This window comes from Calypte anna, chromosome 2 (genome assembly GCF_003957555.1).
Source record: "Calypte anna isolate BGI_N300 chromosome 2, bCalAnn1_v1.p, whole genome shotgun sequence".
Classification (NCBI taxonomy): Eukaryota; Metazoa; Chordata; class Aves; order Apodiformes; family Trochilidae; genus Calypte; species Calypte anna.
The window spans coordinates 85,322,575-85,348,456 of NC_044245.1; the positions used below are offsets into that span (position 1 = coordinate 85,322,575).

General features: G+C 39.5%; 1 protein-coding gene across 1 annotated transcript in view; it reads right to left on the reverse strand.

Annotated features, from left to right (window-relative positions):
* Window positions 1-2,213: 2,213 nt before the first annotated feature.
* The window catches only part of LOC115597917 (band 4.1-like protein 4B), a 65,679-nt gene continuing 42,010 nt past the window's right edge, over window positions 2,214-25,882 (reverse strand). Inside the window, exons 7-8 of the mRNA XM_030445864.1 lie at window positions 4,453-4,616; window positions 2,214-2,640 (exon numbers count right to left, since the gene is read on the reverse strand). Of these exons, the coding sequence (XP_030301724.1) occupies window positions 2,571-2,640; window positions 4,453-4,616 (234 nt within the window). The 3' untranslated portion in view covers window positions 2,214-2,570. The remainder of the gene's footprint in view (window positions 2,641-4,452; window positions 4,617-25,882) is intronic.

Genomic DNA, 25,882 nt, shown 5'->3' on the forward strand with positions numbered 1-25,882 from the left:
GCAAAATGTTACATTTAAAATAATAAATTAACAGCTTGTTTATGGGCCAGAACATCTGATGGGCTGGTCTGACTCAAGCATTCAGTTTTGCTAAAGGCTTTTGCTTATGTGACTGGACTGCCCTAGGGCAGGTTATTGGATCTGTTTGCCCTCAAATCTGAAAGTATATTGTGATGTTCCCAAAGTATGTTCTGTTCCAATTGGTACAACAGAAGTGTGCACTCAGATCTTTCTTTTTTCTTCTTCTTCTTTTTTCTTTTTTTTTTTTCTGTTTTTCCTTGTCAATTACTTTGTGAAACTGCTATCAGTCCACACATGACTGGAGGCTGCCTAACATCTGTCAGAAGACCAGATTCAGCTAGAGTCTAGTGCCATTCTCAAGCTTATTTTGCTTTCAGCTCCCAAAACAGCACTTCTACAGATTTCTTTTATTTATTCTTCACAATGCTCAGTTTTACTTGGATGCTGAAAAACTGTGCAGCTGCTTCTCCCTCACCCAGTACCTTCTGGGAAGCGGTAAGAAAAGACTAACAGGACATAAAAGATGCAGCCCTTTGTGTCTGTGACATATTACCCCCTTTCTGATTTCTTCACAGGGATTTAATGCTCCTAATCCATTTTTAATAACCTTGGATTGATGGAATGGGACATGAAAACATAAGGAACAGAAGTGTCCTGGCATGGTAACTAGAAGGTGGAGAGTGTAAAAGTTGTGTCTGATTACCCAGCAGTCACCTGAGAACACTGAAATCTGCAGTCCAGGTGTGGTTTTGTGGCTCCTTGTGCCCATTGCTCATGTCAAGCTACTTCACTGCATTTTGTGTTGTGAGTTTCTACCTAACACCTGTGCTGTTTATTTTGCTCCATTTTATGGCAACCAGAAAGGTTTGGATTTGGTGAATTTATCTAGCAAGTGTAATACTAGTTTCTCAACCCAGTAAAAATAAAACAGACAAGTTATTTTATACCTCCACATTGTAATCCACAGTCCTTCAATGCTCTCAAAGAATTCTCATTTCAGAAAAAGAGCACAGGCTACCTCTGAAGGAAACCCAGCCCCACAGAAATCGCTTCCCAGCCTTTACACAGACTGCTGAAGCTGACATAAAGCCATCATAATCAGTATCAAATGAATGGCAATCTTTTATCTTAATACAAACAAGAGAACATAGTATACAGAATAACAGAAAAATATACATCTTCAGCCATACAAAATGCACAAAAAGCTTTCATGTTGGAAGAGTACCTTGTAGCTAACAGTCAGCTGTCGGTAGCTTTCTAGATAGATGATCGTGCACTACTGAACCCAGGAGAAGGGAGAACTTCTTCCTTCTCTTTTATTTATTTTTTTTTTTCCTAGGACATAGTTGGTAGCCTGTATGCCTTAAGCACCCTCCCTGGGGCTGTGGTTCTGCTAGTGCTGGACCACCCATCCCACCTGATGCCTGAGAGAGCTCCACTGACTGCAGAGGCTGCTTGCATGCTGGAGGTGAACGGGACGTATGGCCAGACGTGTCCTCCACGGGCTTGCCAGTACACAGGTGCTGATTAGTAGAATGAAAGAAATGGGTATAGATACAGCTATGCTATAAATTACAAATGTTATTATTCTTTAAAATGATCAGAATCCATGTCAGTCGGGAAGGTGGTTTATCTATCTACCCAGGAAATAAAAAAAAAATCTTCCCTGGACAAGCTACATCCACACTGCTGAAGCTCTGCAACCTTCAGTGCTGGGGTAGATGTCTGAGTGTGGGTGAGCCCTAATGCCTAGGCAATCTGAGGAAGGAAAAGCTTCACACTTTGTTAAAAAATGTCAGTATCAAGCTAGAAAGTCAGTAGCAAATTACTTTAAACAACTGATTCTTTTTTTCATTAATGGAAATACAGTAAGATTTAGTGGAAGATTTAGTTCAAGATGACAAACTATGGGGAGCGTTGGGTGTGTAAACCTGTATGGTGGGGTCTCTTTCACCCTTGCAGCTATTTATGTCTCTGAGTGAAGGTTAAGGTTAGGAATTTAATAAGACAGCCATTTATTCTTCTGTGGAGACTAACAGTCCTGGGGTTAGGATGTAATAATCATTCTTCTGCCTTAAAAATGGTTCTTTAACAAATAGCAGTAGCTCATTGCAATTTTCCATTGTACAAAATGACATATTTTCTATGTTACTATCAAAATATTCTGCATAACATTAATTTCTGTGCACTTATTAACATATGTACAGAACAGTGTTTCCCAGTAGAAATCCGTATGCTCCTTGCTGATCCTTTTTTGCCCTAGATCTACCAAAACCAAACCTGAAATTAATTGTGTCAATAGTATAAAATCTCAGGAGAGACAAAGGATTGAAGGTTTATTTCCCAGCAGCGAATGAATAAAGGAACTCCTTCAAGTTAAAGTCTAGCTGAGACTTAATTTTAACCAACCGTGGTGAATCCAGGCGAGCCAGGGATATCACACATTTTCCGGATGCATTATGTTGAGTACACAGAAGCAGAGGAATGTAAACAGACAGAAGGCACATGAAAGGCCCCAATCCATTCTCCATCTGATCGAAGTGCGAATTTCATAATTCTGTCATCAAGAGTCTTTTCATCATTTTCTCTCTCTCAAGTTCACGCCTCAGAGTTTCAGCGCTGTGTAATTAATGCACAAACAGCCAATTATGGGAACAACAATAAGTCTCAGATTTCAATTTAAAATAATTAACATTTTCAAAATACCAGTGGAGGGGAAAAAAGGTCAGACTTGATTCAGTGAAATGGTTGATAGCTGGTGGCTTATTCAAAAACAAGTACTGCTTGATATTTCTAAAGAGCAAACAGAGGCATGAAAAAGGACATAAAAAGACCCACATGGCAAAGCAGTTCAGGATTTCATAGAATCATAGAATGATAGAATTGGCTGGGTTGGAAGGGACCGCAGAGCTCATCAAGTCCAATCCTTGATCCACTGTTGTGGTTGCTAGACTATGGAACTGCATACCACATCCAGTCTCTTTTTAATTTAATGGCACTCCCATTAAAGGCTACTGATTTCAAAGGACCCTGAACTAGGACTCTAAAAATTAAGCAGCTACAGCAAAAGCCACTACAAAATATTGGTGTTACAGCCTTTAGCTCCTTGAAATGGTCTGATATTGGGGGACAATGGTCTGATATGCTTATCTATATATGCTTACTTTTCTGCAGTTCTGCACACATGGGGGTGTGGGAGGCAGAGCCTGAAGTTCTTGCTCTCACCCATTGAATCACTTCAGAGCCCACGGCCTCTGCAACACTGGGAATGGCCTGGATTAGGGATTCTATTTCTTAATAAACAGTGTGGGGGGAAAATATTGACTTTGTTTTCCAGAGAGTTAAGTATATAACGCTTGTAAAACAGTTTGGAGATTTAAACTGCACTGCAGAAACCTTGTAGCACATTCATGGACCAGTAGGGGTGGAATCACCCATTTGTGCTTGAGACATCCTGCAGAAGCTGAGCTCAGCTTCAGAATTACATTTATATTGGGCTGATAAATTTTTAGATAAATGAACAGTGTTGAACATATGTGCAGGAGCAATGAAACCAAGCTCTGCAAAAATAATTAACAAATGAAACTAAGAATTGACTTTGAGTCAAAAAAAGGCTCATTTATTATGATACCAGAGAAATACTTTTCAACATAAGCCCAGGACTTTTTGTGCTCCAAAAGTATTGAGTATATCTTCTCCTACACTTGTATTCAGAAAATTATCAGCTTGGGAAATGCAGCTTTTATTAATTTCTACAATAAGAAACCAGCATGCAAAACCAGCAGGATGGAAGAACTGAAAACGGGCTGGCTGTGGAATGATGGGATAACTCGTTGTTTTTCTGAGAAACTATAAGAAAGACCACTGAAGCTTGATATAACCTTTCCCCCCAAACAAAACAAAAAAAACAAAACAAAACAAAACAAAACAAACAAGCCAATCACCAAAAAAACCCCCAACAAAAAACGGGGGAAAAAAATGAAAAAAGAAAATGAGTGCCTGTTTCTCATTTAGAAGAGCAGATATTTCTCAACCTCAGCTTTCCTCCATGGACATTTAATTTCAGAAAACAAATTGCAGCAGCGATTATTAAAAGAAAACCTTTGTGGTTCAGACAAAATAACTTGCCTGAGGAAAATCTGCACAACCCTTTCTCTTCAAGCCATTGGCCACAGAAATGGTACACTGCTGGCTGCAGCAGTTAATTAAGATAGCTGGGTTTTTTTGTTTTTTTTCTCAGAGCAGATATGAGTTATAGCTATTTCTTTACACAACCCATCTATTCTGAAGTAAGTTTTGAGCAGCAACTGGAAATGTGGTATCAGAGAAAATGGCACTTCATGGTAATGATGTTAGAGAAAGAGAAAGCAAGATGACTCCTTTAATGTAGAAAGGATCACAGTATTTCTATGAAACAAAACTGTAGAGTACCTGTCTGCCAGTGAAACTGGTTTATGTGACGTATATATTGTCTGGACTGTTGGAGTGGGTACGGTCTCTGCCAAGGATCTCAGCACGGGCGATGGAGCCACCGGCGTTATCTTAGGAGATGACTGCACCACACAGCATTGTATTTTGCTGTCTGTAAATTCTGCCTACAAAGAAATGTATACAGACATAGAGAGGAAAACCAAAAAAGTGTAGATTAGCCTCTACTGTTCTTAGCACCTTTCACCATCCAATTCATTGCCAAATATTCGGTGACACCAATCAATACTGAGAACAACGAGGAGGCTGTAGCTATAGCTGCTCAGTTCAACCTCTGCAGATGCTGAACAGGCACCTCTTTTGGTGGCTCTCTCAGAGCTGTGCCTGAGGGACAAGCCTGATGGCAACATATGCTGTGTGACATGGGACTCCATGCACAGGACTGGCAGCATCCAGATAAAAGATATAATCAGTTTGAAGAATGCCACTCATCATTATTGTCTTTTCCCTAAAAATAATGCACAACATTGACCACATCTGATTTTTGGAAAACTCTCCAGAAGTCCTCAGACTATCCTGTATTTTGTAACAGCCAGAAGCCCAGGCTTTTAGAAGTCCCAGTTTCAAAGTGTTCACCCCTTTCCCACATTTGCTAACTGGAACAAGCCTTGAGAGAAGTATTCTTGCAGTATCTAGTGACAGGCAACATTAAAGTAATATTGGAAGTGCTGGTTTAAGACAAACAGCAAACAACCATCTCCTGTCTTTCAGGGGAGGACTATTAGGGCTGCAGTACAGCAAAGACTGGGACAGCCTACAGAACTGGAGGGGAGGATTCCTAAAACTAATACAGCCCTGTCTTGCAGTGGCCACTGCATGTTGACCCTGTGCTGGGAGGAGCACAGAACAAGTGCAGTTTGTCAGTGCACTCATGGTCCTACAGAGATCAGCTGCGTTTTTTCCATTTTTTCCTTGACAGCTTTTTCTCTGAACTTGTTTCAGACTTTGAGGCAGAGAGGAAGAAAAGTCACCATTGCAAGGGAGCAGCTGTTTGAATAGCAACTTTTCTTTGTCTTAATTATTTCTCAAATTCTGCAAGTCACACAGGGACAGTGCTAAACACAGGACGATTATTTGAGCCTAGAAAAAAATGCCTGTGCTAGGTTTGCTTGCTTATTGTCACTTTTTAACATGTACCTGCTCATGTTTCAGCTATATGCATCTGATATGCTCCAAAACATCCTCTGAAGCAAAAGAAATTTTATTAATTCCACAAAATTAGTAAAAAGGAAAATTTAAAAACAAATAGAGAAGCTCTTCCTCCAATCCCGGACAATATGTGTGTAAATATGGGCTAATACAACCTATTCAAGCTTCTCTGTCATTCAGCTTTTAAGACTCAACTTTATAAGCTGCAGAGGTATCAAAATTGGTATTCCTCATAGAGGATCCCTGTCCTCTGAGGACTGCCAAATCTTACTTTATAGCATAAGAAGGAGGTACCACTCTGTGAGGCCAATTAAAATTCTCCTAGCCTTACTGAAATCAGCAGAGCTTATACTTGCTGAAGATTTGCTGAGTTCTAAAGTGCGTTTGTTTTGGATAATGATTTTGTAGCATGTGTCCAAAGAATGTTTTCATATATATCTGCTTTCAAAGAATGTTTGAGCCAAATATTTAACTCATCTAAACAGATATAATTTCATTAATTTAAATCTATAAATCTCTATAAATCTATATTTTTCTATAAAGGAAAAGGAACAGAAACAGAAATGGAAAAAAAAAGAAAAGGAGGAGGAGAAGAAGAAAAAGAAAAAGAAGAAGGAGAAGAAATAAGAAAGAAGAAGAAAGAAGAAGGAAAAGAAAGAAGAAAAAAAGAAAGAAGAAGAAAGAAAGAAGAAAGAAGGAAGAAGAAAAAGAAGAAAGAAGAAAGAAAAAAGAAGAAGCAAGAAGCTGTCAGCTGCTAGAGAGATTCTTTAGGCTGGGCTGAAAGACCAAAGTCTAATTAACCTTCCAAATTGTTTTCCCATCTTTATGTAGTCCTTTAGGTAGCTGCTTGTTTATCATAGGTATTCATACATAACTCACTAAAAGAAATATATGGAATCATATGATGGATCACACACCATTAGATTTGTAATGTAATGGTGTTATAAGTATTTGTGATCTGGGATTCTGCCCAGGGAAATAGGACTTTATGGGGAAATTCTAAAACATTAGTTTGGGTTTTACTTTGCTGCTTCTCTCCCAACAGAGATCTCAGACTTCAAATTTGCCATGAAACATCCATTTTCTGCAAGATGGAAATTTCTCTGGGTAAGTATGTCAGGGCAGCTTCTGCTTATGTTTCAAAATTCTACACACACCCCACCTCACCCCAATGAGAACATATTTTTATAGCACTCCTAAATTTTGCTTTCATCATAACTGTTATAGGTGGAAAAATAATTTCCTGACAATCATCACTAATTAGTGGGAAAACTATTCTGGGCATGTCTTTTTGCTTATATAAAGTAGTACTATAAAAGATACAATCACTGCAACTTTGGTTTAGCCTTTAAAATTGTACCAGATGAACCTGACTGAGCTAGTGAAAAGTTGCTGTGAGATATTTTCTGATACTGTTATGTAGATCTCAACAGTGGCACTGACACAGCTTGTGAAGCCTAACTCTGGCTTTAAAATACCTATTTGGAGAAAAAAACCCCACATTTAGATCAAATCTCATTATCATGTTTATTGGCTTATAATAATAACCAGTGTATTGTTTTCTAGAGTACATAATTTTGCCATACTTATTATGTAATGCCTCAAGCTTTAAAGTAGGACCGAGATTAGACTTATTTTTCAGATTGTCAAATAATAGTTTCCTGTTTGTATGTACTTTACCTTACCAAAACCCCTAAATCTTAACTTCTGTAAAGTTTATCAAGAATTAAATTCAATACTTGATTCAAGTTATTAACTAAACATTGGAGTTTATACAAGGATACCATTGTAATCACCAACAAACTAACTATAATTCTTCCTTAAAATTCAGATGCAAATCCAGTAAGTATCAGGCTTTTGTGATGGCACAGCAGGTGGTTTCAGGCAGGAAGCCATGCAACTACTAGACGGAGGACTCAGTCTTCCCATTCCTTTATGGCTCCTTGGAAAGATGTCATGGAACTTCACAAGTGTCCTCCACAAATCTGAACAGAACAACACTTTGGGACAAACCAAAGTAGTGGTGAGCCGTGGCCTTAACTCTTAGTCCTCTGTCGAGTAAGCAGCAATGTCTGATTGCAGGCAAGTTAATTATGGCACAGTGGGGATATTTATATGAATCTCACTCTAATTTCTACTTGGTATTTTTTTTTTTTCTTTTTTTGAGGACTGCTCAGTGCACAAGTTTCTGACACTGTTGAAAAAAAATCAGTTGGAATTGTGTTAAATACACAGTTTTTTAGTTGTATGTTCTACTTACAGAAAACTGTGGTACTGTTGTAAAAGGATCGAAAAAAGGATTAGATGTATCAGCAGGGAATGTCTTTATCTTTAAAAAAGATAAAGAAAAAGATGTTACTTTCAGAGCATAAAAATGCAAAAGGAAAAAAAAAAAGCAGCAAAGCATTGCAACTACAGTGACATAGCCAACAAATTAGAGCAGTTCAGCAGAGCTTGGACCAGACCAAAAAAGACCCTTCCAAAAAGGCATACAGAAACCTGGTAATGAATAATCAAAGCATAAATATGAAAACTTGATAAAATAATTGTACAATGTAAATACATCTGTTGTGCAAATATGGAGCTGTTTGCATACAATGTATCTTCCAATTCTGTCAACAGCCATTGGATTATTATCTGCTTCATTCAGCCAGCACGACATTTTAAAATGTGAAGTTCAGGAGCAAATTCTGCAGTGCAAGAACTCAGGCTAAAGAACTTGTGCTTCAGGTATTTCAGACTTCTGCATTTTCACTTAAAGAGTTGCTGCCAAAGACAAACACGTGAGGTGGGATAGAAAGAAACCATATATACAACAAGCACTGGGGCCAACAGTTTGTTTCAGGAAGCTATGAGACCTGTGTGTTGAGAGGAGGGCTGTGGATAAAGGATGACCTTAGGAGGCTTTTTGAAAGGTGTCCAGGGATGGAGAGGTCAGAGACAAATGCATCCATATGCTGAGAAGCCTGAGAGCTCCCAGGGATTGGTCCATGAGAGGATGGTCACTGGTGTGACCAGACACTGCTGGAAGTCACTTCTGTCCTTAAAATGATTTCAAACATTAACTGCATATTAAAAAAAGCAACAATTTATGTACCCATTTAATTGTGAATGCTGTTCCTCCATTTTTTTCCTCCTCTTTAGAATGCAGACATCATTAATTCATACAAAGAGAGGACAGAATATCAATTAAGGGTATAAATTTTGAACAGCATTTCATGCTTTCCATTTGAGAAACCACATTCTTCATTACAAAAGTGTGTTTTTCACTTTACGGTAGAACTGCTGTGCATTTGATTGTTGTGCATGTCTTCAAGCATAAATCACTAACTACAGCTGTATAACTGTTGTTTAATAATGAAGAAAGCTACCCCAAGGGCCCTGAGGCCTTGCAGGCCAAAGCAAAACCTGAAATTATGACGTCAAATATAATTAAGTAAATATATAGTGTTTATTTTGTAAATAAAATAACAGAAACATACTGGCTTATAAGGGTGCCAAGGGAAATTAACAGCCATCTGTGGGCCCAGTCCTGCAAACACATGGAATTAATCTTGGCATTGTCAGGCTTCTTACACATGAGGAGTATGGATGTAAATATCTTCTTAAAAGAATAAAAGTGTTTATAAGTCTATTACAAAGACACAAATGAACAAACAACTGTGTAAGGGAGAAAATAATTTAAATCACAATTTTCTATGCAAACATATTAAATAAAATGTCACACACTTTTTATAATCCTCTACTCAGGTCTGTTTGCAAAGTGCATCTCTACAGCACTATTGATAGAACCTACTTACTCGACTGAAGCAATAGAGCCTTGCAAGTTTGCTGTGTTACCTCATACCCAGAGCCAAGTCTGTCAACACAAAACCTGGACTATTGCAGCGTATCCTACTCCTCTGAGAGGCAGTAAATATATGTGAGGCCCAGGCTGTCATTCTCAGGTTTTAAAGAGCTTATAAAATGATGGTACAGTACAAAATACAAGCGCAGTCCATTACAAACACAACCTTAGAGCCAAAGGCAAACAGGGACAAGAAGCTGGCTGCTCATATGCAATGTGAGTTTCATAGTCTACAGCCAAAATCTCTCTAATTTTGCAGGTTGGTCTCATTAAGGAAACGAAGTGCACTTACTGAATACAGAAAAGGAAGAAGGCAGAATAATATTCAAGAACTCGCTTGGGTTTGGGACCAGAGGTGCATAAGAGGAGTCAGCCCTGATTACACACTGCAGCGTGCAACCATGCAGAATATTCCCTTGCAAAATCAGTACTACAAACTCTGGATGTGCCTGAAGCCAGCCTACATTTCAAAACATGGCAAAAACTAGTTAACCTTTCTTGTTTATCAACATGAGTTCCTCTCTCAGGGAGCTGTGCTTGTTTAATCTCAAGAACAAGAAAATTTTGACAAATGAAAGGTTCTCTAGGTCTAAATACACCAATTTCCAGCATTTTAAAGCAAATGAAAACAGCATTTAAAGAAGAGAGGGCAAATTCCCCCATACTTGTGTTCATTTTAGGAGTGACAAACAGAAACAATCCTGCTCAGCCTTAGGATTTACTCTTGCTTCCTCTCACTTTTTTTTCTCTCTGAGAAGGGACCACTGTTACAAAAATGGCACAATGGAGTTCATTGGATTGGCCAAGGGCTTGATGCGAGGGCTGCTGCCAGTTCCCACAGGCAAAGAAGAGACACAACACTGTTGTTGTCTCCTCAGCACTGGTGGGAGATTCTAATCTATTGATGGCTTGGATCTTTTGAGTAGGAAGAAGGTAAAACATCTTTATCTGTGCAACAGCATAAAAATTCTGTATATTACCAAACACTTTTTAGACAGAGGATATGCAGGATGGGGAGACAGTCACGTGGGAAGCATCACTTAAGCAACCGGTTTATGTGAAACAGCATTTGGAAACTTGAAAAGTCTTTTCACCCAGGTACATACTTTAGCCTGATTGTCCTGCATGTCCACCATGGCCAGCAGTGTGCTGAAGACAGCAACACTTGAAGACAACAACTACTTACACAGGTAGGGTAGGTAGGATTCCTACCCTACCACACAAGGAAAGCAGTGCCACGGGTGAGTTTCATCCTGACCTTTACCTTGGGATTGAATTTATTTCTTGGAGCCAAAACTCTCAGAGCAGCTCAGGAAGCATAACAACTCCCTGACCAGAAGATGGGACAAAGACCTGAATGTTATGCCTTGCCCACACAGTACATAGCCTCTCCACTTGTCCTAGGAGGACACATTCTATACCTCTAAAAATCTTCTGACTTGTGTGGAAGAAGAAGACCCAAAACTTTTCCTGGGTTCTTTCTTCTCCCTGCTGTGGCAGCACCTGTTGGGAGATGCCTCCTCAGGACTGAGAAAGGAAGAGGAGAGCCATCTCCAACACCTTTAGCAAATCTACATTTCCTCCACTCTCTGGAGACCTTCAGCAGGTTCCAGGCTTCCCCTGGGATTGCAGACATGAGAGAAAAAGGAAGAGGGAAAAAGAGGTGGCAGCCCTGTGTGCAGGATGATCTTGTGAGGCTGAATTGTAGCTGCTCACACTAGCAAAACACAGTGGCAGCTAGCACGTGGGATGCCTATAGACAAGCTGCTGAGGTATTCTGTCTGCTTTGGTGTAAGACAAAACAAGAGAAGTAACACCTTTAAAGTTTACAGCTGAACACAGAAACTCCCATGGTGGCAGGTGGAGCAGCAATTGAGTCCATGTTGCAGAGCTGCTCAGATGGGATGAGATGAGTTCTGGCACGGGTAGGCTCTTCCATGGGAGCAAAAGGAACTAACTGGTGTCAGAGAGGCTACAGAAATATGAGCAACAAGAGGTCAGAGCTATGCTCTTGTTACAGCACAGGCTTAAACAGAAAATTTTATTTCAAGCTCACCCCCTCTCTCTGCAGGAGTGAAAACAGTCTTGCAGCCAAAGCCACATACAGCAACCTTTAAGAGAGGTCCTGTAAGTAACTGTAATGCCACAGGGGCACGGGATGAAAGGGGAGTGAAGGCATTCTGCATTCCTGTGGCATCTTGCATGCTGAGGGCTTGTTTCACAACCTCAAATGCCCCTTGCTTGAAAGGTCAGGATGAATTACCAGAGCAGAACTACTTTGGACAAGCAGCTCCTTGTCTGGGGTATTTAGCTTGGCAAGCAGTGAATTTGCTAAGCTTAAAAGAACAGTTGACTCTTAACAAAATGAAAGGAAAAAATCAAAGAAAAATATGAAATGGATCAATCTCAGAAAAAGTGCAGTGGCTGAGTAATATTTAAGGAGAAAAATCTGAAAACCAGCCAATCTAACAATCACATCGATTTTGTGGGAAGTTGAGTAAAATTTTATTCCTCTGTGGATAATTTTCTGCCAGTACTCAAAGACCTGCTGCCTTATTAGCTGTCTGTTGGGGTGACATATTTTGGAATTATCTTTGTCACAACCAGGAAGAATTAACAGGTATTTCTATCAGAAGGGAATATTATAAATGGCCTCGCTGTGACACAAAAACATCACTTCTGGGAGAATCCAGCTTAATTTGGATACACTCTCTAAAATTTGGGGTAGTCAGTACATTCACTGTCCTGCTACAACTTCCTTTTGTTCCATAAATATCCAGTAACATTTTCTGTTGTTGACACTTTGCTTCACTCCTGTCCTTTCCACCTTGACTGGAGGCCTTTATAAGATGATGAAGGAAATGTGTGATCTCAGTGGGTTTGCACTGTCACTTTGTATACTGCCCAAATGGAAGACAAACGTTAGGCCAAACACTTCAGCAGATTCCTGTGCATCACAGCAGAAGCAGAGTTGCTAACACCTGAAGCAGTGTCATAAACACTTTTCTCAGCACACACATACAGCCAGAGGAATATTCTGTGGTGCTTTATTTCAAAATACATGCTATAACTCGATTACCATCACATCCATACAGCACAGAAACTTGCTCATCAAATTAGAAAATTATCAGCAGCTAAAACTTCTGGAGTGCATTGCATTAGCATTTCTTAGTCCTGACCTGTGATGTGACTTTAGAAAAAAGAATTGACCATGAGACCTGGTTTCCTAAACCAGTGCCATGATTATGGAGTCAGCAATTGTTCAGTAAAGCTCCTTGTCATACCATTTCATTGGCTGAAATGCATAATGAGGCAGAAAATGTAAACCAAATGAGTTTCTGGTATTTTTCACCATGGAATACCCCGGTGGTCAAACAAATTCTTTTGATGGAGAGTAGATCTTGGCTCCAATAATTGAACACTCTGGTAATGTCAACCCCAGTTCATTCCCTCTGCATGTAGCAACAAAACTGGTGTGATAGGTAGGCAGACATAATCACTGCCTGGATGTAGAAGGCAAAAATCAGACTAAACCAGTGCAGTCCAATAAACTGGTAGTAGGATGATGACTTAAATCAGCAATATAACTGGCTAATTAGTCTTGGAAAGGGCTGTATAAACAAAATGCTGTGATGAACCACACCTGGTCTGAATCCCATGTGCATTACATCACACACCACCTTCTTTTTTTGGGATGCAGGATTTTTTCCACTTGTTGAAATGGTATCCAAGTGTCAGCCAACAGATTTCATTCATGCAATGAGGGGCAGTTTTGCAGAAATGTACTACTGAAAACACCCTAAGGCACCAAATGTGAAGTTTCTGAAGAGGATGGGTTTTCTGTGCAAGCCACTAATCCAGAAAGACATTACATATTCAGAATCTCCCTGCCTACTGTCACTCCCTCTAGGGAGACAGCATTGCAAAATATCCCTCCTGTCTCCATCTGGTCTTCAGGTCTTTCTTGCTCATCTTGCAACATTCACTGGCACCTAAGAACCAATGTAAGTGAATTCAGCTGTTTGACTCATCTGACTTATCTGCTTGGTGTGAGTTTCCATGAGACTACAGTACCATTCCCTCCCCACAGGTCCCACTTAACTCCTTTTAGTAAACTGAGAAAGCTTCACCTTGAAAGTCACATTCATGCCACAGCATCCTTACTGAGCCAGTTTCTCTTGGGGTTCTGTCAGATGGTGAACTTGCCATTCCTCTGCTCATGATGTATACCAGACTTTCTCTGCTCCTTGCTGCAGATTGAATCCACCTGTCCTGGAACATGCCCCAGAAGCATTCTTGATGTCTCACTGCATGCTTTTACAACAGGCTAATACTTTCCTTTCCATCAAATATCTTCCTTCCTTCCTTTGCACAACCCTTCCTAAAATAGAGGTATAACCAGGAGGTGGCTGTGTGACTCCTTGGCAGTGCTCCAACGATTTCTGGCTTTCAAACAGATGCTCAAGGGAGTTCATGGAAGTGAAGACAAAGCTCAGTCTCTGCAGAAGCCTGGTTTTGTTGCAACTATAGCATTTCACAGTAAACTTAAAACATAGCTGGCTGTGGCTATGCAGATATGCTATGCACTGTTTACAGGCAGGTCTACCTAAACCAGAGCAGTGCAGTCGTCTCAAAGAAAATCCTAAATCTTCATGCCAACTTTTGTACTAATTTGCAAGGGCAGCCCTGCAAATCATGTTGGTGCTAGTGTCCCTCTTCTGCTGCCTTTGAAGATGGAAGACTCTGTTGATCTTCAGCCTAAGTAAGGACTGTAGTTATGGGTTGTGGGTTGCTATCAAACTGATTTTAGAGGTATTGGGAGGTATTGGGAGGGATGGGGGGACAACAGTAATCTTAGTTGTCAGCCCAGGATCTCCATATCACATCAGAAGGGAATGCATGTCCTGGATCCTTTCTACAATGTAGCTGGTCTTATGACTATTTTTGAGAAGACATTCTTCAAAAGAATACAGAATAGGAACAATTAAGATGTGACAAAAGCAAGACAGTGTCCATGCTCTCAGGGTCTTCAGGATTTTCGGTACTCTTTTGCTGCTACTGTGAAGGTGAGCAAACTTACACAGAACTTAACTTCAGCATGGGCTGTCAACCCAGTCACCAACCCTTGAGGAAAATGTGGCAAGGCAAAATGATGTCACAGTCTTGATGTGTTGGCTAAAAAGCAGACTAGAGATTGCAGCATTTGCTTGGTCTTTGTTTAGTACACAGAAATGAAGCAAACAAAAAGCAGCAGGTGTACTCGCTGGATATTGTTGCTCTCTAACATTGCTGCAGAGTAAGTCAGTTGCATTGCTAGAATGGTTAATGCAAAGTTACCTTTTTTGCCCCTTGTTCTTTACCAATGAAATCAATGATGATCCAGTGCCATATGCATAAATCGAGTGTACAGCCAACAAAATCAAGTGGCATCTTCTGCAGATGGAGGCTGTTGTCATAGGAGAATGTTCACTGAAGATGGATAACATGAAGAGGAGGAAATGAATATTGTGATTCCTGCCAGTTGAGAGTGCACCACGCATTCCCCAATTTCTCAGCCACATATTTCTTCATTTCTCTGCCAGCAAGCAGATGGTATATGCATTTTTTGCCAGATGGAAACCCACCACTGGCCACACCTGATTATTTCTAAGCACAGATACTGAGAGGTTATCATCCAGTAACTCTTGGTTCACAATGCCTTATTAACACAGAGCCTTCAAACCCAGGGACATTTCAACAAAAGCTGACTAATAACCACGTAACATGCCTGCCCTTTTTCAAAAGCATCAGCATCACATTCCTCTATTGAAAAGTTATGATAGATGGACACAAGCTGTGCACTGCCTGACCCTTGCCCAACACAAACAAATAGTTTGTCTTCCCACTGTAATCCATCTCTACTTGTATAAGAGGAAAATCTGGCTAAAAGTCCTTAAGTGTCTAGAAACTCAACCAATCATGGTCTCCTTGAATGTTAGGATAGTAAGAAATACTTTGCATTAATTTTGTGTCCTATTTTTCTAGGCTACTGAGTTCTGCCAAAATCCCCAGGAGTTTATACAGTTCATTATTCTAAAGGAAAAGAATAGCACAGGTAAATTATAGTTGGTAGAGCTGCAGAAAAAGTGTTAAAACTACAAACTGGTGCACTACTTTATATATCTATCCAGATGGACACTTGAGCCTATTTTCAACTTCAGCATGTGACTAATCCCAGAAATTCCTGCAGCCTTAACCTATGCCTGTGTGTAAAAATTTTGATGACCTCTCATGGATTAGGGCCTCCTTAAATATGCATAGGGGTGCTGACCGCTATGCTGTGCTGCAGTTTGCCAGTCTCACTACTCCAAAAGTCTGCTCTGAATTAAGCTCCTATATGACAATAACCCTTTCCCACCATAGTATGCCACCCTTTCCAACATGCAGTGTGGGAACAGAACTGCTCCTTAAAACCGGTGGATACAAAATCCTATCAGTAAGACCGACTCAAGTAGAAGCCAGAAGACTGTAAGGAACAATGTTTTGCTTGGTTTAAGATTCACGAACAAATACAATCCCGTATCTAATACATCTTTCGTGATAAATGTTCCATATAAAAACCCATTTATTCATAACCTCTTGCCCTTGGCTAAGGAATCATTTGTATTGCCAGCCACCCAGGACTGAAAAAAACCACAAAGATTCTGTCTTGGCTGCAAGTACAATCTTGTTGTGTTCAGCACAACAGTTTCTTAGGCAGATACATTTACAAATTCAAACGCCTTCATTGCAATACTTTGCCAGCTGATTTCAACAAACACATCAGATGCCTTTGTGTCTGTCAAGTCCCTCATTAAAGGAATCCAGTAGGAAAGTAAATTAATTGTTCCCTTTCTCATCTTATTTCCATCTTTTCAAGAAAAAAACCGTGATGCTACCTTTAAAGCCAGTCTCTGAGTCAACAACACTGTACTCAGGCATGTTCCGTAGTTCAAGAGATTAGCCCCAGCCAAGGGATAATACAAATTGACAAGGGCTATTAGCACACAGATCACTCTTGCCCATCCTTAATTACAGACAAAATTCCTTCTCTAGATGGGGAGGAAAAGCCCAGAACTCTTCTTCTTGGCCCAAATAACAGCAGTTTTAATGCCAGAAGGCTGGTCTACCATTTCAGCAGAGCTCTGCTTCTCCATAATTGGTTTATTGACCAAAGGATCTGGGGGATCCATTATGAAAGACATTTCAGTGAAAGTGACTGAAGAAGATTATAATGCTGCAGTGAATGGGAAAAAGAAAAGGGAAACAGGGGAGAGGTCAAAGCATGACAATCTTCTCCCTGGCAGTCTGCTTGTGGCACTTCTTCAGGGGAAGAAATACACTGTGAATAAAATGTCACAGGCACATCCTGGTCTGTAGTCAGCGACTCCCTGTACATCCCAGCAGGAGCTCACAGGGAAGCCAAACTGGGAGCTGAGGATTTCCTGCAAGGCACATTTCCACCCCCACCGCTTCCAAGACCTCTTCCCAGCACCATGTGGTGGTGGAGGAGGCCCAAATACACAGTTGTCTGGCAACCTCTGCTGATGTTATGGGTCCCTGTGAAGACTACAGTTAATTCATTCAACTCAGAAAAAACCTGAAGTCTTTCTAATATGTAAGAGGAACAGAAACTGGTCCTGTCAACTGTATAACTGGGGAACACTGAGGGCTTACAGTGATTACCTTTAACTTTCTCCTCAAGAGCCTTGAGGTAGATGAAGACAAGGACCCAGAATGTTCTGGTTTTTGGGGGATGATCATTCTGATTTGTTGTTGTTTTTTAGTTTGTTGGGGCTTTTTTGTTTGCTTGTTTGGTGGTTGTTTTTTTTCTTTGGTTTGTTGGTTTTGGTTTGGTTTTGTAATCCTGTGTTTGGTGCTTTTTGAGTGTGCTCTCTATGAGCTTGGGAACTTACTGTTCTTCATGCACGAATATGTTCACTTCAGCCACTGAATTTACCCACACTGCCTCAGTGCCACTGCTCTTGGTGAGTGAAAAAGTAGAAAGAACAATTCCTCCAACTCTTCCCAAACCTCTAGTAGCAAAACAGGAGAGAGCTGAAGGACAAAAATGCTTTTGAGGCAGCACATAAACGTGGTCTCTGCTGACCACAGACATTTTGAAGAAAGCAAGCTTCATCTGAAGCCTGGGCTGCTCAGCCACTGATGCAAACACATGGACTCTATCTGGATGTGAACACTTGAGCTTCATGCTTCTTGATTTTGACAGTTTGCTCGATTCAGATGCAGCATGAGATGAGTGCCAAATTGTGCACAAACTCAGGTGGTTAGAAGCTCACTGAACTTGGCACATGATTTCCAGTCCCCAGCACTGCCAACAGGGTTCTCAGCAGAGCCTGTGCACAGGGCTTGGTGTGCGGGCCAGATGGCATGGGCAGCTCCTTCATCAAAATCCATCTTGGTAATACGTGCCACTTTGCCAGAAATGGCCATGTGACATTCTACAGCATCAGAGCACTTGCAAGACTCCAGCCAAATTTGTGGCAGAGGAAAAATAAATGACCTTAACTTGCTAAACGAGTTCTGTAGAGTTTCACTTTCCTGACCTCCTTTTAGAGGATGAGGAGGTTTGGTCTTGGGTTGCTGAACATGGGATGAATGCCATGCCATAAAGCACACCACAAATCCACACTTCTTCCATAGTGATGGGTTTGTGGCCAAGTTCCATGGAATAGCTCTAAGGAGTATGCAAGAACTTTTCCTAGTCATCAGGAAATTAAATTGTATGTGCAGGACATCTACCATTGTAGAAATTTTCTTCCTCAAAATAGTTTAACATTTTGTTTTTCATGGGATGATACTAGAGGCAATGAACAGAAGAGGACCCTCACTGTTGAGTTCAGTGTTTTTTCATCTAATTACCATGACTAGCTGGAATTAGGCAACTCCTAATTTCTTCCTTGCACAACTGAATTACAGCTTTCCTCGATGATCTACAATATTTTGGACAAGGCACAGAAATTGTAGAATTACCACAGACATGCTGTGGGTTATTAAAACTTCAATTTATCAGTTCAACTTCCTGGTTATTGCTGTTCCTCTAAGTTAGTGCTGGGGTCTGTAACAAAGCCAAAGCAAAAGATACATCCTAATGTAAATCTCATAAGACAATGACTGGGTCTCTGCTTCAGCTTTGCTTGCTATTAGACAGACTCCAATGAAGTAAATCGACGAGCCTTGATAGGGGATTTTTCCACTGCTGTTAATAGCAGTAGAAAGTAGTGGACAAATTAGATGATTTGAAAGAAATCTCAGGATACTTAGATACCACTTGCATGTCATCAGAAGAGACTGCTACTGCAACTGCTTAGGAATTCTCATCATAAAATGCCTATTTTTCAAATTGAACATGTTGCAAAATAATCAGTGCTGAAATGATTTTATCTATACTTTAAAAAAAAAATAGAATTATTTCACTCAGTATTTTTTCAGAGGAGTTCTGGTGCCTAATTTAGAAATGACGTTTTGATTTGATTGGACACAGGAGTTCAGTGAAATGAATTAACAAATATTACTTGAAACTGAAACACTTCAAAAGTGCTAAAATTTCATACTGGCCTGATCCTTTTCTCTGCCTGGTTTGGGAAGTTTTCCAAAACAGAAGATTTTGAAAGAAAATTTAGACAATTAGATTTTACTTCAATCAAAGAAGAAAGAAAAAATTCCCTATCAGCTCTGGTGATTCAACTGAATCACAGATACATTGAAAGTTTACTTGCTCTTTTTTTAACATGTTTTTACAAGTTACAGTAATGTAACTTGATGTTTTTACACCCAGACAGTAAAAAAAAAACACCTCAGAAAACAGATGTTTCCTTTTTTTTTTTGTTGGAGCCTTGAGCCATTCAATTAAAATTCCAGAGAACATCACACTTGCTATCACACTGGAAAAATGTGACTTAGAATAACACATATATCAATTCATTAGTGGGTTGGAAAGCAAACAAATACTTAATAGTTACTGGCCTCTAAATGCAGTTGTCACTGATCACAGTGAGAAAGACACATTTTGAACTTCACAGTTGCTGAGACAAAAGGACTGATGTACTTCTGAGGCCATAGGAAAAGTGATTAATATGCCTTCATCAAAAGACTTGGAGGCATAATAGTTTCATCATTATACTTGTCTCATTGAGAACTATCAAAAAAATACACCTAGTTTCAAGTAGGCTTTTGCACATTTTTCTATTACATGGATTACATTAGAGTGGAAAGGAGAATCAGCCAGGATATTCAAAAGTTGATGCTTTCAGATCAGGCAGACAATGTATAAAAAACCCTGTCTATCTGCTATTCATTTTTATTCTTCTTAGGCAGACGTTACATCTCCTTACTGCTGCTAAGGACATGAAACACATTCACTTGAAAAGCAAAACAATCTGAAATTAAAAAAAAAAAGATATTGAGCAAAGGTATGATAGGATAGATCAGATATGATTTACAACGACGTGCAGATTCTACAAATATTGCAAAGTATTTGCCTTCTCAGCTTGCACCAGGAACTAGGTATCACCCAGTTTAAAATGTTTTCTTGCATTCACTTGATCCCCTTCACTTACTCTGACGCTGATTTTAAGCAAAAGAGAAAGCCTGTCATGAAACGACCATAGTTTTGATAAAGATGCAGGATAAAGGGATTGCATGTAGTAGTGCAGGTAGCTTTCTCTTTTTTCTTTCTTTTTTCCCTTCTTTCTTTTTTTAAAATTATTTTTTCTTTTTTTCCCTTTTTTTTTTTTTTTTTTTTTTTTCTTTCTTTTTTTTTTTTTTTTTTTTTTTTTTTTTCTTTTATGGACCTCAAGTTTTCTGACTTCCCTAACCACTGTTAAAGTGGTGGCAATCTATATCACTTCAGAGGCACTTAGAAAAGCTTTGGACTAAAAATGGCTATTGCAATAATTACACAAAAAGAGAAGCACACGGACAGTCTTGCACTGCCCTAAGGTGTCTGGCAGCTGGAGATGTTCTGCATTGTTAGGGCACAGTGTCCCTAGGATCTTGCCTGTCAAATGGCCTCAAGTCATTGTTACTGCACTCAAGCACATCCTAGACTCCCTCTCACAAATTGATCAAACTTCATTTTTAAGTTCCTTCAACAGCCACAGTAGACCCATTTGGAGTACTATGCCAGAAACTCCACTGCTTGGAAATGTACTTTATCACTCCCACAGTCCTCAGGAGAGCCATCTGTGAAACCACACGATTTCACAGATGGTTTGACCTAAAGATAAGTAATTTTGTTGGTGGAGTTAATGTTCAGCTGTATCAGTGATACACTAAGTGATCCACTTCCCACTAAGGAAGCTGAGACAGACAAAACCATCCAACATCCATCTACAGAAAGACTTTTATGTACAGCTGTGACACCACAACCTCAATTCTCCAGTTTCATAGCCAACCCTGTAAATGGTCACCAAACCCCTGAGTGCACAGGCACAGCAAACATCCCACCAGAGTGCAACAACCTCACAGACTTTAGTCACCAGTTGTTCTCTAAGGTATTTTCCTGACTGTGCCTCCCTGAAGGCACTCAGGTCTTAGAAGCCCCACCAGTTTTCTGGTGTAAATGTCTTCTCAGCTGAGTGACCACTTTGTGGCAGGCCTGCTATGGAGTCCAGGAAAAGTTTTCAGTTCCAGGATCAGTTCTGCTTGCAAGATCTGTATGGGGCATGAGGCAGGCACATGGAATGCCAGAGGATGGTTATGACAGCACTTAAAATGTACAGAGGTACAGACTAAACAGAGTTATATAAGGCAGAATTTATCACCTCTACAGGGAAAAGCTTATACCCTCTTGATCAAACTACCTTCCGAGATTCGACCCTTACGTGCATCTCAAGCCTATAAAAAGTTAGCTGGTGGGCCATTCACTATTTAAAAGCAGTGAATTAGAAGACACATAGTAGGCTGTCCTGGTCTGGGCCATGATAGAGCAAATATTCTGTCTTGTAATTAAAATCATGGAACCATGACATAGGCACAGTGCAGTATCACGACTGCACTTTTTTTCCACTTAACACCTTTTCCTCATTTTAGTGCCTTTTTTAGCTCATGTACACATCGTGGTGTCCAAGGGTATAAAGTCAGAAATGGATCTCACCTTGTGGATCTTTTGTTTCTTGAAGAATTTACTTGCAATGAAAGAAATAGGAAAGTGTTGAATCATCTGTCATACACTTACAGAGAACACAGTTGTTCTTCTGCTCAGCATACAGATACAAGGGAAAAAATGTTCATTGAGCCAATGAATTTAAATCAGTTCAAGTAGGGGCAAAATAAAGAGTAAATCCAGATATTTACATTTTGTCTTTTAGTATTCTCTCATTTTGTTTCTTCACTGACTCTGTGTGTACTTCTGCTGCCATGGATGAGCTGCAGCAGAGGCCCAAATAGCTGAGTAGTAGTGAAAGAGTTTTACATTTTTTACTGAATGCTAAACTAAGAATCAAGAGGCAGTCTCTGAGCCTGACACTAGCTTATCTTTTGCATTAGTAATTCAATAGACTGCTTTTGGGACTGGAGCCCACCAATAAATCCTGTGCTTGGACATGCAGACCTACACATTAATTGTAAGTCCTATTTATAATGCTTAATGTGTGCAGACCAGAAGCACCTATCAGGGAGTGTGGAAGTCCAACCCAAAATGTATTCACCCATTATAGCTGCCCAAGTGCCATGATTGTTTAAATATCCTAAGTCCCTTCTCTAGTTATTAGCATGCTTTATATAACTTAAATGGTGCTCAGGTAATTTGCATCTGCATGATTCAGACTTTGTGGTCCCAGGAACCTTCCCCTGTATGCAGCACTGAGCACTTTCTGCAAATGCCTCCTTCTCAGTTTGATGGGTGTTACAATGCAGCCCTTCAAGCTGTGTTCTTATCTGATCAATGCCCTTTTTCAGCAGAAGAAAAAATGGTCCTGTGTGATTTCAGTAAATTTAGTGTTCCTTGAGTTCATAGGGAACTAGATTTATAGCCTGTTGCTACAAGTCTTTTTTTTTTTTTTTTTTTTTTTTTCCTATCAAAGCTGTTTGCTTTAGCAATTGCTGCTCTTTGCTTTTTCTTGGTTTAATATGGAGTTAAAGGGCATGAACTTGAAACTGGGAATAAATGTACATCTGACGTATTGCTTACTGCCTTTGGTTCTTATCTGCACCTGTAACAAACTGCTTCTTTGTGCAAATTCTTTGGCTCACAGCTGGCCACTGCATGGCAGCTTGCATGTGCAAATGCTGTTAATCGAGAAACTCTTAGAAAAGAGCATTTTTGAACTTTCTGCTTTGGATGAGGTCATAGTTATTGCTTCCAATTTATCTTGTATGAAGAAATCTTTTTTTTGTTGTTCTTGTAAAGATGTAAAAGTTGAACACTTCTAATTTGGAAATATATCACACAGCCTTTGAAAGCTTTTTGAGAACACCTACTTTATAATCACTATGTTGTTCACTCTGAATAAAGTGCTTATGAAATTGTCTCTGACTGAAATATTATAAAGATTTTTGGGACATGCAGAGATACTTGATTTTCAGCGAGTTAAATGGTAGATACATGCCCTCTAAATCTCTTAGAAAATATTAGTCTTGAATTACATTATAGCCACATTTGCTTAGAATTCAATATCAAAAGGACTGGCTTTGGAGGTATTAGTGTTTGATATATTTACTTGTCTTCCACTGAAAAACTGATTTGCACAGTAAGTGAAAACTTCAAAATGAAGGCAAGAAATAGTGAACTCCTTTTCCACTTTGTTATTTTGCTTATTGTGATCTTGCAAAAATGTCCTTAAAATTTAGCAACTGAAAATGCAGTAACCTCTTCTTTATCAATATAACAAAAGTTAAAAGGGAGTGGATTTAAAAGATTCTTTTCTTACTCTCCTTTATTCACTACCTCTTGCTCACTATAACCATTTATTGAGAGTTTACAAGTATATGTTACCACCTCCATCAAGATACTTGATACTTCTCACAGCTTTACACTGAGATGAATGGCTTTTGAACTGGTTACCTCCACTTTAGATGGCAGGTGCTAATGCATCACATTCTGTAGTCTTTCAGACTCGGCGAGATGGCTTCCAGTGAATAACATTGTACATACTAGTAAGGTCACTGCTGAAATAGAAGTATTTGCTTCCAACTCTTCTTAAATAAAAATATCTAGGTTTACATTGAAGACCATTATTTTTAATTATTAAACTATAATACAAATAATTTATACTTCTTAAGCATTTTATCTCAAGTTTTCAAAATGCAAATTTCTACTTCCTGATTTCCACCAATAGATGGCAGGTGAAGCTCTAGCAATACATTCACTTGATCCAGCATGAAATAAGAGTATCTGCTAGTTTGCAAGAAAATAGTCTGATGTATATCAGTGCACTCTGATACCTCTTCAGATTTGCTCATGATTTAGTCCTAGCATATCCACCTTGCATTATAAACTTAATCCAAGTTTAGAAATAGGTACATTTTGTATAGAAAATCTTTCGTTCTAATATCTTTTGCCCTACTCCATTAGGTCAAACCAAAGTTTGTGCATACTGTCTTTCTCTCTTGGTTAAGAAATCATTTGTCAGCATGGCATAGCAGCTGTTACTTTCACTCAGGATCTTAGGATGGAGCTTTCTGTAATTAAACAAGAAAGCTCTGCATTCACACTCATGTCACAAATCATACTGATTGCAAACTGGTACAGAATAGCTTGAAGCTCAAGCTTTGATTTCCAGTTCTGTAAAAGCTCGAAACATGAGGTGGAGGAGTGGAAAGAGAAAGACTGGTGGCAGAAAGATCCTAACACATTGATTAAACTAATACTAATAAAGAATAATAAGGATATTGATAATATAATGCTGTAATTCATCATATATAATGTTGTTTGTTTGTTTTTTTAATCCAGTTCATTTCAGAGGGGTTGAATCTTTACATACAAGCCACGTAGCTGGCTCAAAGTTACCATGTTGTGATATAGAAAGATAGAGATTTTCTTCTGTGTGTTATAATAATTTTAAGGACAGCAAGTAATGTGCTGAAGTCAATTAATTGTAGGATTTACTTAAAAAATTAACAGAAGCATGCATAACCTACATGGTTGGAGGAGTGCAGAGCTCAAAAGGATACCTTGCCTAGAAAAGGCAATCTGCATAATAAATGTACATAATTTCTCCCGCAAAACAATTTCCTGAAATCAGTCTGCTTTTCTATTGTCCTGCTATTACTGTCAGTCTAAGTACTGATGACTAAGTGACCATTAGAACTCCTCAGGTTCTTGTATATATCAGAGTAATTCCTCCAGGCTGACTGAGTAGGCAAATTTGACTGCTCTGATCCCTGCATGGCAACCTGGATGAATTCTCTTAGTGCAATCAATTCAACAATCCTTCTGTTTCTTAGAAATTAATTTGGCTTTGTGAGCTCCACTTCTAACTGTAATTCTCAGCATGCATTAAAGCTTCCACTGTATAGGCAGCAGCAGCAAAACATGGATAAAACCCAAGGCCATCAAGGAGCATCAATGATTAGACACTGGACAGCAAAGATGATGCAGCAGAGTCAGTGACTATTAATCACTCTCTGCCAGCAATGTTACAAAAGAGAAGGATGTCTGAAACTGCTTCAAATGAACAGCTCTCTAGTGAATTGGGGACGTTTGTATATCATGACAAAAGTTTTTAAAGGTTAACTTTAGGTGCCCAGTTTAGATGCCTGAGTCTCTCTAGTTCAAGCAACAAGGAGAGGCCGGCTGTTTCGCTGTTCCCTCTGCACAAAACCCCCTGACTATGTAGGAACCTGAACTTCCAACCCTGTCACCTCAGGCAAATGTCCCAACAGGCAGCACAAATGGCCCCTTTAGACATTGTACCTGCCACTAAATGTGAAAAAATAGGTGCAATTAACAAGCAACTTCCAAGGGGCCAGGTCATAGCATGCAAAACCAGCAAGCTACCACTGACTCACAGTAACATGATGCTAAACCGTACATGATCTTGACCCTCAAATGACAGCACATGTTATCACAACAGAATTATTAAATAATCAGACTGGCTCAAAGTTATGCATTTCCCCTTAGCTGTCTTTTGTTTGGAGCCTCTCCCCCTTGAAGAGTAAACTTTTAATTCAAACCTCAACTGAGAGAAGCCTGTAGCCAGTGAAACTGCAGAGAAAGGTCTGTAAACAATACCTGTTCTGTAGAGAACAAGTTGACCTTTATAGATGTTAAACAAAACAAAAAGGGTTGATTGATGCTGTGCAGTACATACTCTCTGAAATATTATAACCAAGAAAGTAATGGAAGGTTAGTTTATGAATATATAGCTTGGTAAATTATGTCAGTGGATGGTGGGG